Source organism: Sphaeramia orbicularis, chromosome 5, assembly GCF_902148855.1.
Source record: "Sphaeramia orbicularis chromosome 5, fSphaOr1.1, whole genome shotgun sequence".
Taxonomy (NCBI): Eukaryota; Metazoa; Chordata; class Actinopteri; order Kurtiformes; family Apogonidae; genus Sphaeramia; species Sphaeramia orbicularis.
This window is the reverse complement of record NC_043961.1, coordinates 7,149,029-7,168,416: the sequence shown is the minus strand read 5'-3', so window position 1 is coordinate 7,168,416 and position 19,388 is coordinate 7,149,029. Positions and strand designations below refer to the sequence as shown.

Below are 19,388 nucleotides of genomic sequence, written 5' to 3'. Positions count from 1 at the left end.
TAAAAAACAGATTGATTTTCATTCTCTCTTTCTAACAACAAAAAAGAAAGTTGCTGCCTGACAGAAAAGGAAAAACAGACTAATAACGCCTGTTTGTTTTTTTCATTTTCTGAGACCAGATGTTTTCATTTTCAAGGAAGGAGCACTAATGCCATCGAGGTCACAAACATTCTTACAAATGATGGGTTAACCCATCAAATTTGAATGAAATCTGTATGAAATTTGTACAAAATCTGGACATCATAAACATGCTCTCTCCATGAATGCCTATGAACTTCAGATTTCGTATGAACTGGAAGATTTGTACAAACCGATCGTTCGTAAGAATCTCTGTGACCTCGATGACATTGGCGCCCTTTGCTTGAAAATTACAACATCTGGTCTCAGAAAGTGAAAAAAAACAGGCATTTTTAGTCCATTTGTCTATTTCTGTCAGGTAGTAGCTTTCTTTTTTGTTATTAGAAAGAGAAAACGAAAATCAATCCGTTTTTAAAATTTGGTTTATCTGTTTTGACACTGAAAAAGAAAAACACCTTGAAATTCAATTTTAATTCTTATATTTTAAAGCGAAAATCAATTAACCACTAGTTTTTGTTTTGTTTCTGAAAAGAAAATCCAATTACCAACAGATACACTCTGCCTAATTCATGCTGTGATCTTGGAGAATTTGGTGTTATTCAGAGGCAGCAAACGCGTTACTTTCAAGGAGGACGACAAGACAACTGAAAAAATGGTCAGGATCTTCCAGGTATTGTTGTTTTGTCTAATACAGTGCGTCCAGGGTAGACAGTCTAAGGAGAAAACACTTCACGAAACACACGAAGGAGTCAGTAACTTCCGGGTCAAACCAAATCAGATATCAAAATGTCAACATGAAACCCCACATCTGGTCCATTTGCTTATTTCCAATTTTTAATTTGTGCGTACAATCGAAACAATGAAGAACAACTCGTTTTTGATTTGTACACGAATAATGAAATAACGAGTCATTTTTTCATTTTCCGATTGTGGATTCTCAATTGAATATGAAAAGAATGAATGATTCACGGTTTGATATCATCACATCAGTAGCCAGTATGTTCTTCTAGTGAGTAAGCTAATGACGTTACATGAAACTCACAGAGCTAATCCCATGATTTTCAGAAAAATTAAATACTTAAGGACCTTTGAAACATCCTTGACTAACAACTCTTTCTGAAGCCATTCCATAAAACCTCCAAAACTCCTTTATATTCAGATGGATATAAAATAATCCCACCTGGAGGTTTCTTGGAAAGTTGGTAGTAAAAGTTTTCCTTGGGTAAACAAAGACGGTTACTGGAAATGTCACCTGTCTTTTCAGGCAACAGAAGCAGCTGCAGGTTATGATTCATTATCACTGACTATTTGTTTAGGGAAATGATGAAGTTGTTTTCAAAGGTTCCTGTTGAATGTCCACTGAAGTGTTTTTGTATTTTTGTTTGTGTTTAACAGTCAGACCAAACCACATGGGAGTTCCTGCTGCAGTGCCACAACACGCGTGTCCAAAACTGCTCAACATTCCACTGGTGCCGCTGCCTGTTAAACCTGAGGTAAAACTCCCATCCTTTACGGGGTGAATTTCAGCTCCTTTCCTCTAGACGGAGGTTTTTAGACCCCAGGTGCAGGACACAGTGATTATAAAAACAGCTTTGTTCCTGTCGCCATCACGGAGCTCAGTAAGAAATAGTGACATTGCACTTTATTTACTTATTTTAGTTATTTATCCTATTTCTTTGCTCTATTTATTATTATTGTGACTTCTAATTTTAAAATTTTATGTTCTTGTCCTGGTTTTTATCCCAGAGACCTTTTTTCATCTTCTTGAGGTTTTTTATTGTGTTTTATTACATCTTGTTTTTATTTATTGGATCTTATTTATTTATTTTATCCGTTTACTTATCCATGCAGCTATACTGATGAATGGTGGAATACTGAGCACTTCTTGTCTTGACATTCAATCAAGTACCTGCTGAACAGGTTCAATGTGTGTTTTGTTGTCATGCCAAAGGCAATCACTTTGTCTGCAAAGCAAATCTACCCACAGATATAAATAAAGTAACCTTGAACCTTGAACCTTGAACTGTCACATGTACAGAGAAGTGCAGCTGCTTCACCTTCTGCACCATAACATGTTTGTGTTTTCCTCCAACGTCTTCAGGTCCAGCAGTCGTACACAGAGCCACCGCTGGAGAAAAGCTTCAGCAACATTCCTCTGGAAGGGAAGCACACACCGCTGTACGAGAGGGCCTCCCCCATCAACCCGGGCCCCAACCACGCAGAGGCCGCCTTCTACAATGCCTCCTCCGCATCGTCCTCCTCGGAGAACGACGAGAGCACAGGCACAACTGCCAAGTGAGTTCCTGCGTGAAAGTCCTCCTCACTGAGTCACACATGTTTACTAAGGAGCCACTTTAACGCTCATGATTTAGTTGATATTGTTAGTCATGATGATCTTAAAGGGGTCATATTTTATCTAAACCCACTTTTTTTTCATTCTTCGTTTATTTGGAAAAGCAGGTCATACAAAACTTCCCTTGCGGGTACAATTCAATATCCACACATCTCTTTTTTTTTTTTTTGATTAAGGTCTTTTTTATTTTCAGTTTTCAAATGCACAAAAAAGAAATGTACAACTTGAACATGAAATTGTTGTTTCCAGTTCCTATCCACCTGCCCTCCCACCCATCCCACCCACCCCAAGTACTGGACCTTGGATAAATTTAATTACAGTCAAACATAATACACTTACATATAGAAATGTATAAACCCCCCTCGCATCAATTTTTTTTTGTATTGATTTTTTATATTGTAACAATCATAAGTGTACAATTGAATGTATATAAAATTTAACAACATAGTTATGTATCCCCACTCTAACAGAGTCCCAACCCTGATGCACCTCATACTCCAACAAAAATATATAAACATACACATCCAAAATGAATACATAAAATACATGTAATTCATTATATTAAAAAAAACTATACATATCCTTAGTTACAATGAGAAACTGTTTGTTTCCATCTTTTTAATATATAATAAGACAGGCTGCCACATTGCATAGAATTTGGCTGCATTGCCTCTTGTGGTGTATCTTATTTTCTCTAATGTCAGATACTTCATAAGATCTTCAATCGAGAGGATGAATGTTGGAGGATCTCTGTCTTTCCATTTCAGTAGAATGAGCAAACGAGCTTTTAAAGTTGAGAAGGCAATGATGTTCTTAAAATTTTTGTTGAGTTTTGTATTCTGTGGACTCACTCCAAATATTGCAGTGAGTACATGACATTCTATTGGGGTTTCAAAGATCTTAATTGAAGACCTGCCATGTGTTGGAGCTGGAACTGGTTTTTATTTAAAAGTAAAAATTGTTGCCCTGGCACTAGAGACTGAACCAGTTCATCATGAACAGCTTACATTATGTTCATTATATTCTGCTGCTAATGCTAAACTATGCTAACAGGCCAGGTATTGTAATGTCATGTTCAGTGCGAAACAGAATATCAGAAACATCCAGGGTCTGGGAGCAGAGCTGTCAGACACACCTGTCAATCAACAGCCCCACAGCAGATATGACAGGTGTCTGCACTAAACCCCGGTATACGCTGTCAGTTTGGGCTGTCCCAGACGAAAGATGAAGAAAACATGACAATGCCTTTGGCTGTGAATAGAATCCTGTGATTTCACTGTTAGAGTGCGAGGCAGCTTCACAGACGGTTTGGAGACCAAAGACAAAATTGTGTCAGAAATTTAGTTTGTCCATCTCATATGGTGACTGCCTCCACAACATATGTCCACTTAACAAATAGGAATTCAGTATGAAACTAGAAGCACTCGGAGAGCACAGACCTCCGCCAAGGCTGATCAGTGGCCCCCCCTGTGGGCCCCCCCCACGCCAAGGAGGTTATGTTTTTGCCAGGGTTTGTTTGTTTGTTTGTTTGTCTGTCTGTTTGTCTGTCCGTTAGTGTGCAACATAACTCAAAAAGTTATCGACAGATTTTGATGAAATTTTCAGGATTTGTTGGAAATGGGCCCCCCCGTGGGCCCCCCCACCCCCGATCACCACCAAAATTTAATCATTTCTTCCTTATCCCATTTCCAACAAACCCTGAAAATTTCATCAAAATCTGTCCATAACTTTTTGAGTTATGTTGCACACTAACGGACAGACAAACAGACAGACAAACAAACAAACAAACAAACAAACCCTGGCAAAAACATAACCTCCTTGGCAGAGGTAATGATAACAAACAGTAACCTCAAGCTGTCTTCACAAAAGTATCATCCCAAGTTCACGAATAGTCGATAGAACTGTATTTGATCCACGTTGCAGCGTGGCTGCAGTAAACTTATGAGACTGCTGAAATCTCAATCTGTAGAAACCTCTAAAATTTAATCAGTCAATCAAAAATGTTTTAAAACATGAGTTTAGATGTTTTGAACAGGAGCTAACCTGTTAAGGTGACTTCATACTTTCTAATTGTTCTGCACTGACTTCCGCCTGCAGCTGTTGTCGACGCCATATGGAATGAACTGAACCGGGAACATTTGTTTATAATATCAGTACATTTATGATCAAACACATAAATACCCAGCAGACAGGAAAACCCAACCACCTGTTTGGAGCATGTTGCACCACCTCTGGCTTTCCCACAGATAATAGTAACTCTGAAATTTGTGGCACCTCGGGGTGAAAGCTGGTTGAGTAGACAGCGGCCCCATGAACAAGACGATCCAAGGATGTCCAGGGACTGTATAGTTGAAAACATGTTACAGGGAAATGTGGAGAAGAATTATGATGAGCACAGGCCAGACATTTTGTTTTATCTTTCACCTAGTGTTCAGCGCCGCAAACGACAAGATAAACACTAGAATCATTCATTTATGAGTCCATGAATGTGTTTGATTGGCTGATGTTGTACCTTTGAATGAACCGGATGAATAATCCTGTGAGTGCTGCTTACTGTTTGAACAGGACTGTAGGCCACCTCCCATATGTTGTTTCTCCAGTCTGTGACATCGCTGTTAGCTCCGTGAATGTGGTGTGAAGCATCATTTACATATGCACAACACAGCACAGTGTTCATGGCATCAGGGTTTGTTGGCTGTTAGGAAACATCTATAGGGATGATACTGTGATACTGTCAGCCTGTAAGTTGGTTTGTGGCTTCAGTCAAGACTGGAATATCTCACTTTAGGGCCGGGCGATAAAACAATAACAATGTACACTACAAACAAAAAATTAAGGATATTTTTAATTTTTGGGCTATTTTTTTCAGTTGGGATTCTTGCACAGCGCTTTTTAGTTTTTTGTGTGTGAATTGAATTGAAACACATTTTTTTAACGACCAGACATAGACAATGACCAGTTTTATTTACAAATGGCAAAAATGACAAAAAAAAAAAGACAAAAAAAAAAACAAAACATATATATATATATATATATATATATATATATATATATATATATATATATATATATATCCTTAACTTTTTTATTTGTATTGTATATTGCAATATAACTTTTCATCGATAGAAATATGAGACATGCTGGTCAGTGTATCTGTTGGTAATTGGATTTTCTTTTCAGAAACAAAAGGAAAACTAGTGGTTAATTTGATTTTTGATTTAAAATAGAAGAACTAAAACTGAATTTCAAGGAGTTTTTCTTTTTCAGTGTCAAAACAGATCAACCAAATTTAAAAAACAGGTTGATTTTCGTTTTCTCTTTGTAATAACAAAAAGAAAGTTACTAACTGACAGAAATGGGAAAACGGACCAAAAACGCCTGTTTTTTTCATTTTCTGAGACCAGATGTTGTCATTTTTAAGGAAAGAGTGGTAATTGCCAAGGTCACAAAGATTCTTACAAATGATGAGTTTGTACAAAATCTGGACATCGTCCAGATTTTTGATCCCTCTATGAATGTCTACGAACTCTAGATTTCGTACGAACTGGAAGATTCGTGTCCTAATGGTTTTTCTAATCCACATGTGGGTTTTTCATCAATCTCAGTCTCATTCCAGGTTTGGTGTGGAACCCATCGTGTCCACTGGTGTTACATACAGAACCTGCCCATTTAAACACAAATAAATCGCAAATGATTTTGCAACTGCGGCCATTTTTGTGAAACACTCTGCCTTGAATAATTAGTTCAATTCCCAAGTGAGAGAATAAAGAGATTTTTAAAAAAAATAGTAGCACGTAATTTTCATGTCCTTTTGACCGTATTACATAAGGATTTTTGTATTAAATATAATGTAAAATAATATAAACATGTGTTTCATGTGAAAAATAGTTTGTCTTTTATCTCAGTAGATATTTTTAAAATAGACCCAAAGTGCTTCCAAACTTGCTTCATAACATTAGTCTACATCTGGTTTGAATTTTTAGCCCCTCTGTCCTGTTTTTTGGACCAGTTTCAGAGAAGCACCCACATAAAAAACACAACATGAAACAAAAAAATGTTGTGAATGTTGTGTTAATAGCTAATTATGGTTTATATTGTCGTTTATTCAGCCTTTGTGAAATATTTTCAGTGTTTACTCCTATCCTTTTAAAACAACGCCCTTTAGTTTTCATTTTCTTTGTGAACAAATACCAAAACTATGTATCAAATGAATGTGTGTGTGTGTGTTTGTGTGTTCGTGTGTGTGTATCGTTGCAGTCATGTTAGTGACCATAAAGGAGAGTGGGAGAAAAATGGGAACGTTCCTCATTCTGTAATCAGCGCAGAGCCAGACCTGGGGGACCAAACTAAAGTGAGTGGACCATCAGAGACCCCCACAGACCCACTCAGTCATGTTTTCCATGATGGAACTGAAGTCCCACTTGTGTCCTCTCCTCAGGCTGACCTCTCTGTGACCTCTGCCGGGGGCCCGGGGTCACAGGCCGGAGGCGTCCACAGCCTTAACGCCCAGATCCCCTCGCTGCTCTCCATGCCCACCAGGAACCACATGGACATCACCATCCCGCCTCTTCCTGTCGTGGCCCCCGAGGTCCTGCGGGTGGCGGAGCACAGACACAAGAAAGGCCTCATGTACCCCTACATCTACCACGTGCTCAGCAAGGTCATCTAGACACTCTGAAACACTGAAGGGTTTACTGTCCCTGATGTCGTGTTCATGAATACAAAGAAAACACATCCATTATACATTATGTGACAGATTTCCACTTCATTCTTTCTGATAAAATCCTGTGAATTATACCCACATTTTGTAATAATTAGAACTCAACTGCTTGTGTTTTTATTATTTAGTTGTTTTTTTAATCTGGAAATCATACAATTGGCAGATAAGAAAGCTTAGACATGTAAATCCGTGTATCATTCGTTCTTTTCATATTCAATTGAGAATCCACAATTGGAAAACAAAAAAATAACTTATTATTTCATCATTCATGTACAAATCAAAAACCAACCTTTTCATTCTTTCGATTGTACGCACAAATTAAAAATTGGAAATAAGCAAATGGAATGAAAAAGAAAAATGCCTTGAAATTCAATTTTAATTCATCTATTTTAAAACAAAAACCAATTAACCACTAGTTTTTCTTTTGTTTCTGAAAAGACAATCCAGTTACCTACAGATAACTGACCTGGACTAAATGTGGGGTTTCATGTTGACATTTTTGATATCAGATTTGGTCTGACCCGGAACTTACTGACTTCTTCGTGTGGTACATGAAGTGTCTTCTCCTTAGATTGTCTACCATGGACGCACTGTATTCGACAAAACAACAATACCTGGAAGATCCTGACCGTTTTTTCAGTTGTCATGTCGTTCTCCTTCAGAGTAACACGTTTGCTGCCTCTGAATAACACCAAATTCTCCATAATCGCAGAATGCATTAGACAGAATACTAGCAAACCCACGATTGTCCAGATCAACACACGAAGAAGTCAGTAACTTCCAGGTCAGACCAAATCAGATATCAAAAATGTCAACATGAAACCCAACATCTGGTCCATTTCCTTATTTCCAATTTTTAATTTGTGCGTACAATCGACAGAATGAAAAACAACTGTTTTTTGATTTGTACATGAATAATGAAATAACGAGTAATTTTTTCATTTTCCAATTGTGGATTCTCAATTAAATGTCTCAGTGGTCATTTCAACCAGAGTAATTACAACAGAGTTCCAATTTTGAGCTTCAGATAAAATTGCAAATGCTGGCAGTACCCAGCCAGTAAACTAGCAATTAACTGAACTCATGTGTGTAACGAGGCCAAGTGTGTGGTCTGAAATAAACAGAAGTAAATAGGAAAGAACGTAAGGGTTGTGTCTTGTATAAAGGCCTTTGTTTTCAATGTTTTCCTCATTACTAAATAGCTCTGGTGGCTTTTATAGAAGGATAAAAACACACCACAAATACTGGACTTCATCCATCTCATGACAGATGATTCAAACCATTGACTTTCATGATGCAGCACCAGTAAGAATTTGAGGTTCTCTAAGACGCTGCTTGAATCCAGCAAATAATAAGTGTCCCCTTGTTTTGTATAGCATATTGTGATGGTTATTACAAAATATGTTGTATTTTTATCATGCATGTGTATATCAGGATAAACTTAATTGTTCCATATGGGAAATTAGTTTTGGACAATGGTGCTACACGTTGCTGCATTCACATTCAGACACATACAATCACAAAACAACTCAGTCACAAAATCTTGAAGTCAGCAAAACCAACTATGTATTACACCTAGTCCATATATTGCACCCTTCCCTTCAAGATACAATAAATAGAATAAATATACAGGGTGGGGAAGCAAAATTGACAATATTTTGAGGCAGGGATTGAAAGATCGTGTATGACCAATTAGTTTATTGAAAGTCATGAGAATTTATTTGCCACAAGAAAATTTACATAATAGAAAATGTTTTTATTCTATGTGTCCTCCTTCTTTCTCAATAACTGCCTTCACATGCTTCCTGAAACTTGCGCAAATGTTCCTCAAATATTCGGGTGACAACTTCTCCCATTCTTCTTTAATAGTATCTTCCAGACTTTCTCGTAATAGTTTTGCTCATAGTCATTCTCTTCTTTACATTATAAACAGTCTTTATGGACACTCCAACTATTTTTGAAATCTCCTTTGGTGTGACGAGTGCATTTAGCAAATCACACACTCTTTGAAGTTTGCTTTCCTGATTACTCATATGGGCAAAAGTTTCTGAAAAGGTATGGATAATAGTGTTAGGTATGATTATGACATCAGTATATGTTTGGTTTCAAAACAATTGACGTAGTACCTGCTGAGAAAAAACAACTAAATGTTCATTGTAAATTTTGCTTCCCCACCCTGTAATTGATACAATAGGTTAATTTAAAGGGGCAGGAGTAATTTCATTCCTTAAAGAGTAAAAAGTTTAAAAGCACTGAAACACATAAATAGTAAGAACATATGTAGTTTTAAAAACCAGAGCTTAGGCTGGGTTGAATGAAAGACAGAGGACTCAAATGGGCCCCGAGTCCCTGATATGCATTATGTAATAACCAAACAATATCGATATAACACTTAAGCTGAATTAAACGTTGCAAACATCAACATATTACTTTGTCTAAATGTCTGAACCACATAAAAGGAGTGACAAGAGCAGCTTTTTTGTCATTTGTCTAAAAATACACCTGAACTTAGTGGCTTCATGTCAGATCCTGGTCTGGAAAAATCCTGTCACACTTCCCAGAAAGGTTTACTGCTGTCATGGTCCTTTGTCGGGGCTTCATTAAAAATCCACTAAAAGCTGCTGGTCAGTGAAAATATAGCTGTGAGAGCTGCTAAAAGGGATTCACTCCATACTGCATTTATTCTGTTGATCATAAAATGCAGTTGTTGTTACATAATGACTTTTGAGTACTTTTTATAGAGTCATTATATAATGTTGTGGTCTTGCATAATGTCTTATAATGGTTCCAGACTCACACAGTGGATTTACAGTGAAATTTCAGGTTTATGTAGGAAGTTGTTTGCAGTGTGTTATGTCTGAAGTGTTTGAAGTAACGGTGTGTGTGTGTTTGCAGGGAGAGATTAAGCTGTCTGTGACCATTGAAGATGAAGCTAACAAAGACCTGCCTTCAGCGGTGCAGCTGTTCCGGCCTATTCGTCAGTATGTTTACGGAGTCCTCTTCAGCCTGGCAGAGGCCCGGAAGAAGGCTGAGAGACTCGCCATGAGGAAGAACTGCCTGCCCGAGTGTGAGTCCTGCTTACACACAACACGTCACACTCTGTTTGACACTTGATGCAACTGATAAATTTGAAATTGAAATTGAAAAATCTTTAATGTCCCTAAAGGGCAATTGGATTTGTAACAGAAGTGTACATATCTCACATATCACCAAAACAATCAATCTCACATAGTACAATAAACACAGTAAATAAATAAATAAGTCATCATAATTAATGGTGCATTGTTCCCAACAGGCTCTTCTACAGGCTATTTAAGAACTTCGCGCCATAACACAAAACAGACATAAAGCTTAATGTTGTCATTGTCAAAATGTAGAAATTGACTGAGTCATTTGTTAAAGTTTCTTGCCTGAGTCATCAGTGTCTCATGTTGTCTGTAGAAGTGTAACCATGGACACTAAAGGCTTAATTTAGGTCAGTTTTATTGATTTAAACATTGATATTTAGCCTCTCTCTGATTATTATATGACAGTGTTAGTGGAACATTCATAGTTGGTGTTATTTAATGTACTGAAACTTAAAAACATGTACAGGATTTCTGCAGGTCATTAAAAAGCATTAAAAGTCATAATGGTCAAAAGTGTCCTGTCAGAGATACTGACTTTTTACACTCAACAGCCCATGCTGCCAAAGAAAGTACAAAAACCTGGTCTATTCATGCCTTAATTACTTCTTAAGACTATTACCTTGCCATATGAATTGCACAGGTCTAGATTAAATGAAATTCCAAAGAGAAATTTTAGTTGGAGTTTTGGCTTTAAATACCAGGGGCCAAAAAGGTCCCATCAGAGAGCGAACTTTAATTGATTGCCATTCCAACATTTATTTCAATATAAAGTAGCTCCTTGTTTTGGTTGGTCCCTTATGGTCCAACTAAAGCAAAAATTAATTTAGAAGTAAAAATATGGGTCATTTAGCAACACTGATCTGTCAAATTGTCTCTAAAATGTCCCGTCAGAGAGATTTCGAAAACTGTGATTTGACCCTTAAAAAGATTTTGTGAAAATTAAGGCCTTAAAGGTGCAGGAGGCTTTCATGACCAATTTTTCATCAAATCTGTCAAACCTCAGTCATATCCTCAGTATCATGAATCTGTCAGTCTTTCTGTCATTACTCACCTGAATCTCTTGCATTACGGTGAACAGTTTCTTAGTGCCATCCACCATAAACAAACCATGTATTTACAAACAGAGTCAGGAGGGAACTCGGGCATCTTCGGAATTTTGTCGCGACATGCATTGTGGGAAACGGAGGCTCGCGCAGCCACCTGACAGCTGCAACGCAACCATATGGTGTTATATGGATGAAACAAGCACGACGCGGAAACGGCTGGAGGAATATGCATAGAGGGAAGGGAGTTCCTGCCGTTTCTGCGTTGTGTCTGTTCCAGCTGCCGCTGTCAGGTGGCTGCGCGAGCCTTCGCTTCCCACAATGCATGATTAAGATGGCCACTTAATTAAATGTGCCAAACAGTCCTTCATGTGTTTGTGCTTGAATCCCTCAGATACACATGTGATGGTGAAGGAGTGGGCCGCCTACAAAGGCAAGTCCCCCCACACTCCAGAGCTGGTGGAGGCTCTTCCCTTCAGGGAGTGGACCTGTCCCAACCTGAAGAAGCTGTGGCTGGGGAAGGCCGTGGAGGACAAGAACCGCAGGATGAGGGCTTTCCTGGCCTGCATGCGCTCCGACACCCCAGCAATGCTCAACCCTGCCAACATTCCCACGCCCCTCCTGGTGCTCTGTTGTGTGCTGAGGTGAGTGGACGGCTTCCATCCACATTCGGCACAGAAGCACATGTGTAAAGTCAACAGACAGGGAGGAAGGCTTTTTGTAACACTGTTAACCTTCTGTGTTTTGCTTCAGGTTTATGTTACATTGGCCAGGAGTAAGAATTTTGCGTCGTAACGAACTTGACGCTTTCCTAGCCCAAGCACTTTCTCCTAAACTATATGAGCCTGACCAGCTGCAGGAACTCAAGGTGATGTTGTAGCGACTATTGTATGAGGAGTGTCCGAGAAACGCACACAGACGAGCTGACCGCTGTGGGGATGTGATATAGGGATGGAAACAGTTAATCGACTATCAATTAATTGTCAGTAAGAATTTGCTTTATTAAATTATTAATATTCAGTTAATTGCCCTTTTCCACGGCGGGATTTGTGGTGTTTTATTTATTTATTTATTTATTTGTTTATTTAGCAGGGACAGTACACATTAATGAACATTTCTGTAAATTTGCCAAGCTATATTTCAGCTGTTGTCTCTGGGTAAGATGTAAAATACCAGCATTCATTAAATTAGAAATATTTTAAAAATTAAGGCTACACCCACACATTTCATAGCATCTCCACTGAACTCTTGCTCCATCATGTTAGTAGTCGCTTTTCCATTGACCCTCAAACTGCGCAAATATAACTTGCGCATGAAAATTTACCTAATGGAAAAATGACAATTTTGCCAAAAGTCTCATTTTTCAATTAAAAGTTTTTGCGCTGGCAAGAGGTGTTTTTTTCAGACGTAGCGCAAATGGTAGCTATATCACGCAAAACTGCTATGGAAAGACCTTTTTTCGCAACTGGAGTCAGGTGAATTAAAAAACTGGATGTTGACATACGTTACAGCAAGAGAAGAAGAAGAAGAAGAAACGTGTGGGTATGTGTGGACACACCAGGAAACCCAGTGATATTTTAATTTAGTAGGAGATAGAGGGGTAATATATAATAATAATGAATATATCTGTAAATCAACACCATATTTACGTTTGTCGCCATGTTTATGGAATGACTTCTCGTGTCATCTCGTGGTAATAAATAAACAAATCATTGCATTTGTGATTTAATGGAAAAACCTACATTACACACTGCTGTTTTTTCGACATTTAGTAAATATGGGTAAAGTTTTGCGCAGATGTCAATGGAAAAGCGACTAGTGATGTAAAATCAGAAATACCCATTTCTTCTAAACTGCCCCTCTTCAGATCCATTTATTTTATTTTATTTCTCTGTTGAATTTCTTTAGTTCTACTCCATAAATGTCATTGTCTGTTCTATATCCAGTGGTACCAGAAATCAATCATTAAGGAATATGACATGCTTTTTTCATGAAGTATATAAACAATATTTAGCTTTTATTCTTATAGACCCCACCGAAAGAGAAATTCAGGTTCTCAGGCTGATCAGCTAACCGAGTAAGTGTCTTTGGATGGTAGAACTACCTTCTAAATCAATAAAATGCAAATATCATGTCATAGAAGGAAAAACTTTAAAGGTGTGGGAGACTTCGTGACCAATTTTTTATCTAAATCTGTCAAACCTCAGTCATATCCTCAGTATCATTAATCTGTAAGTCTTTCTGTCATTACTCACCTGAATCTCTTGCATTACGGTGAACAGTTTCTTAGTGCCATCCACCATAAACAAACCATGTGTTTACAAACAGAGCTGGGAGGGAACTTGGGCATCTTCGGAGTTTTGTCGCGACATGCATTGTGGGAAACGGAGCTTCACGCAGGCACTTGGCAGCGGCAGCGCAACCATATGATATTATATGGATGAAACAAACACGACACGGAAACGGCTGAAATGTGGAAACGGCTGGAGGAATATGCATAGAGGGAAGGGAGCTCCTGCCGTTTCTGCGTCATGTCTTTAGCAGCTGCAGCTGTCAGGTGGCTGTGCAAACCTCCGTTGCCCACAGTGCATGTCCTGACAAAATTCCGAAGATGCCCAAGTTCCCTCCCGGCTCTGAATGTAAACACATGGTTTGTTTATGGTGGATGGCACTTCGAGGTTGTTCACTGTGATGCAAGAGATTCAGGTGAGTAACCACAGAAAGACTTACAGATTTATGATACTGAGGATATGACTGAGGTTTGACAGATTTGATGAAAAATTGGTCACGAAGTCTCCTGCACCTTTAAATTTTTCCTTCTATGACATGATATTTGCATTTTATTGATGTAGAAGGTTGTTCTACCATCCAAAGACACTTACTAGGTTAGCTGGTCAGTCTAAATCTCCTGTAGGTGTAAATATCAGAGTGAATGGTTGTTCGTCTGTAAACATCAGCCCTGCGTTAAACTGGTGACAGGTCCAGGGTGACCCTGCCATCGCCCATTAGTGCCTGGGAAAGATTCCAGCCCCCGTGTGATCCTCGAGGATTAAGTGGTTCGGAAAATAAATCAATGAGTGAATGAATGAATGCTTATCACATGATCATGTGTCAGTGTCCCAGAGTCAGTGTCGGCAACAGTCACTAAGGGCTGTTTCACACCTGCTTTGTTTGATCAAACTTTTGAAGATTGATCCAAGACAAAATGGCAGGTGTGAAACTTGGTGTGGATTAAACGGCTCGATGGTCAAACTGATCCATGGATCAGTTTGTAGACAGTATGAAAACATCTTTTTTAGACCGTTTGGATGGTTTCCAAACGTTACAGCAGACTTTCATCACATATTAACCTTTAGCATCCACGCTTTTCATAGAACCTCAATTCTTAGCACAAGTTAGTGGTACTTTCCCTTAGGATTAGAAAATGTTTGATGAAAATGCACATATTTGATCTGATTTAAAGTGGAACATCTTCGTGTTTCATATGTTGCTGAATCACAATATAAACTATGTCAGCTCCAACATGACTCAAATATAACCTATAATCTTAAATGGGTTGTTGGTGACCTGGTGGATGTTAAAATATGGAACAGAAGTAGAATAAAAAAATAAACAGTAGGAAAAATAAGCCGTGGAACCACACGTGGAGAAGACACAGTTCTATACAGAGATCTGGCTGTTCTACAGATAGTTATTACTGTACTTTAAACAGCAAATATGAACATTTTGAAATGTCTGAAGTGCAACTTTACCAATATTCTGCCTGTTATTAAATGTTTGTGTATTTGTTGATCACTGTGATATGTACGTTATAATGTATATGTGCAAATGATAAACTGAGACATAATATTGTTAAAATTACACTTAGTTTTCTTAATAAATTTCAGACTGTTCATGTTATTCACATTGTTTTAAAGGATAGTTGGTAGGTGTAAACATTTTCATCACATAATTTTTACTTTTTTTTGCTCTAAAACATGGAGGAAAGTTTGGAGTTGACATTATTTATATATTATTATGTTATTATTTTACTGGTACAGCTCACTTCAGATCAAATTTGGCTTAATGTGACCCCTGAACTAAAATGACTTTGACACCCATACACTATCAGGTTGAATTTCTTGCAGACCTTTTAAGAGAAACGGCAGCATTTTGAGTTGGAATACACATGTATTTTTATATGAAGGAAAGTGGATTAAGTTGTAATGTACATGTGTAAATGATAAACTGAGACATAAAATTGTTAAAATTACACTTAGTTTTCTTAATAAATTCCAGTTTGTTCATGTTATTCACATTGTTTTTAAGGATAGTTGGTAGATGTAAACATTTTCATTGAATTATTTAACTTTTTTCGCTCTAAAACAGAGAGGAAAGTTTGGAGTTGACATTATTTATATATTATTATGTTATTATTTCACTGGTTCAGCTCACTTCAGATCAAATTTGGCTGAATGTGGCCCCTGAAATAAAATGACTTTGACACCCCTGCACTCTCAGGTTGAATTTCTTCAGACCTTTTAAGAGAAACGGCAGCATTTTGTGTTGGAATACACATGTATTTTTATACGAAGGGAAGTGGATTAAGTCGGAGACATAATTTAAACTGAAAATCCTCTTAACTTCACCTCGTCGTCGTAGCGACTGCAGGCCAGAGCAGAACTCTATTTGTATTCAGCGTGGAGGGTCTTAAAACTATCACTGAGTCCAGACTGTGAAATCAGTCCAAAAATGATTGATTGTTGAGCCTAACATCCTCTCAGCGGCTCAGTCAGCCCATTTTTGTAGCGTGTTGGATTTCTCTGAACACTCCTCATATTGCGAAGAGGCAGCAGCATGCTCCAGAACACAGGACCCACCTGTTTTGGATGAGCATGCTGTTCCTGAAGCTGTAGCTCTGCCCTGAAAGGTGTACTTCCATAGAGCTTTGAGTGACTCTGAGGGATTACGTGTCCTGTGTGGATGGTTTATCAACTCCACATTTTACACCAAGTCCTACAGAAGAGTTGAGTTTGGACTGATTGGAGCGTAGATTAGAAGTGACCGTGTAAACCATCCACACTGAGCTGTGCGCTTTGCTCCCTGTGGTCTGTCTGTGCACCTCTGTCTGCTGTAGCTTGTGTCGTCATCGTTTTTGTGTTCGGCTCATTCAGGTCGTCCTCAGCAGCTGGGAGTGAATGTGCCGCTGACGCTTGCTCCGTGCTTTGCTTTGCATTAGTCTGAATGCTCAGTGGGGCTGTTAGGACACACTGCTGCTGCTTTTGTTTTTTTTTTTTAACTTCCTGCCTTCCGGGCCCTTTTTTTTAAAGTCGGGGTTTCTCTCCCACAGATCGACAACCTGGACCCTCGAGGCGTCCAGCTTGCCGCTCTGTTCATGAGCGGAGTGGACATGGCTCTGTTTGCCAATGACGCCTGCGGTCAGCCCATCCCCTGGGAGTACTGCTGTCCGTGGATGTACTTCGACGGCAAGCTGCTTCAGAGTAAACTCATCAGGGCCAACCGGGAGAAGGCCCAGCTCATTGACCTCTGTGACGGTCAGGTACATATGCCCACACCTCAATGACACCAACGAGCAGGAAACTGTTCAAATAGGCGGGAAGGAAATGTTGTGACATAAAGAAACAGAGGAGTTTTGTTTTCTTTCAATTTTCCACAGTTATTTTTTATTGAATATTTTTACAGCAGTAGTGCAAAAAAATGTCAAAATAATAGAAATTGTTGTTTTTATACAGAACAGAACATATACAAAACCACACACATAACAAAACAGAACAATAAAAAACATCACGAAGCTAGCCACCTATCGTCCTGGACAAATGTAACAGAGTTTGTGAGATGCAAACTTACACTTAAACATAGGTACAAAATATTACTGAGAGAAAGGAAAAAAAAAAAACAGGAATTTTTAAGCGCTTGTAAAAAAAAAAATTATATATATGCTCACTGGGGTAAATTTATATCAGTTAGACAATTCAGTTAAAGGGCTCATATTAATCTAAGCCTACTTTTCTTAGTCTGTGGTTCATTTATTTGTGTATTTGGACCCTAATAGTTCATACAGTTTGAATGTGAACCCTCCACCTGCTGCAAAACTATCTTTAGATTCATTTTGGCAAAAAAAAAAACTATTTCAATTCCTTCTTAATTTGTTACGTTTTAGAGCTAGTTCCATCTCCACATTTGCACATATAAGGTCCAGACTTCAGACCAACATTTCTCTTGTATTTCTCCATAATTGTTTGTCAGCAGCAGTGGCTGTAGTCCATACTGAAAATATGTCCAAACTTGGAGCCCATTACCTAAAATGTTCAGTTGTTGGTTGAACGGGCCTCCCTGAAGCCTAAATAGTCTCATAAAGTGACACTGCTTTTCTTTTTACAGCTAAATCTTACTCTTTTCCCCAGTTCATGACCCCTTTTTTTGTGATCGACCACTTGTAGCTGTTGGTTGTTTGATAAACTGATCGTGAACACATGGCTGGTGCTGAGCTCTGTGTGCACATCACTCATAAGGATAATTTTTTTTATCCAAGAAGCCTTAAACTTGGGTAAATTACGTTGGATCAGACAGGCTGATACTGTCATGAAACACTGGAACCATTCAAGGTTTCGTTTTGTACTAAACAGCAAAAAACTCAGTTAATTGACACAGCATGTGTTCTTATGTATGTTCTTCAGTCCTACGTTTAGTGTGGAAAGGCACCGTCCAGTGATTTTACATTTATTTATTGTTTATTAACTGCTTCACACCACAGCAGCTACTCTTCATTGGGTCATTGACAACACAAAAACAGAGCACCACAATTTCCCACAACTCACACAACAAATAAGATATACATATACACAACACAACAACATGAAAACTGAAAGTCAACAGCAAGCACACAGTGCAAAACAATTACAAGTCGCTTTTCCATTGACCCTCAAACTGTGCGAATATAACTTGCACATAAAAATTTACCTAATGGAAAACTGACAATTTTGCCAAAACTCATTTATCGATTAAAAGTTTTCATGCTGGCAAGAGGTGGTTTTTTGGGCGTAGCGCAATAGGTATATCACGCAGAAGTGCAATGGAAAGACCTTTTTGTGCAACTAGAGTCACCTGAATAAAAAAGACAAAAGTGGATGTTGACAAACGTTACAACAAGAGAAGAAGAAGAGTTTTAAAAGAAACATGTCGCCGTATGTGTGGACACACCAGGAAACTGGATCATGTTTTAATTTAGTACGAGATGGAGGGGTAATATATAATAATAATTGAAAATATTTTTGTAAATCTACACCATATTTACATTCGTTGCCATGTTTATGGAATGACTTCTCGCGTCATCTTGCGATAATAAATAAACAAATCATCGCATTTGTGATTTAATGGAAAAAACAACATTACGCACTTCTGTTTTTTCGACATTTAGTAAATATCTGTAAAGTTTTGCACAGATGTCCAATGGAAAAGTGACTATAATAACAGTAATAGTACCAACAACAACAACAAAAATAAATAAACAAATAAATAAATAAAATCCCTAAAAACAAAAACAGCTCTACAACAAACAAAAGAAAAATAAACCATCTAGATGACATCACTATAGGATGTGCAATAGCTCAGACAGTTATTTTTGGGTAAATATGAAAATTCTTAACCTTTTAGAAAAATCAACCACTTGAATTTCTGAAATTAAAACTTGTGGCAGTGTATTCCACGCCACCATTGCCCTGTATTTTACACTTCCCTGTATTTGATTCATCCTACAGGCAGAGTAGTACTTGATTGCATAACCATTGTTTTTGATGACTTTTGATGGTCTAATAATTTTTTCCACGACTGTATGTACTTAAATCAACTTAGAAAATGTACACAATTCCAACATGCACATATACCGTGCTGGAGGAAACATGTTCCCTGTACAATGAAATTCTTGCTTTGCTGTCAACAGAATGCAAATGTATAAATACAAAGATATAAAGATTAAAGAAGTAGAATGAGATAAAATAGTGCAAATGTAAATGATACAGCTGAAACTATAATGAGGTAAGTGCAGTCGTAATGAATATACTGAGACC

The 19,388-nt window shown here is 38.0% G+C and overlaps 1 protein-coding gene across 1 annotated transcript in view; it reads left to right on the top strand.

Annotated features, from left to right (window-relative positions):
* The window catches only part of LOC115418984 (constitutive coactivator of PPAR-gamma-like protein 1 homolog), a 46,905-nt gene that overhangs the window by 21,503 nt on the left and 6,014 nt on the right, over positions 1–19,388 (top strand). Inside the window, exons 6-13 of the mRNA XM_030133561.1 lie at positions 1,474–1,571; positions 2,180–2,373; positions 6,689–6,782; positions 6,870–7,091; positions 10,047–10,218; positions 11,717–11,966; positions 12,076–12,190; positions 16,652–16,861. Coding sequence (XP_029989421.1) covers positions 1,474–1,571; positions 2,180–2,373; positions 6,689–6,782; positions 6,870–7,091; positions 10,047–10,218; positions 11,717–11,966; positions 12,076–12,190; positions 16,652–16,861 — 1,355 coding nt within the window. The remainder of the gene's footprint in view (positions 1–1,473; positions 1,572–2,179; positions 2,374–6,688; positions 6,783–6,869; positions 7,092–10,046; positions 10,219–11,716; positions 11,967–12,075; positions 12,191–16,651; positions 16,862–19,388) is intronic.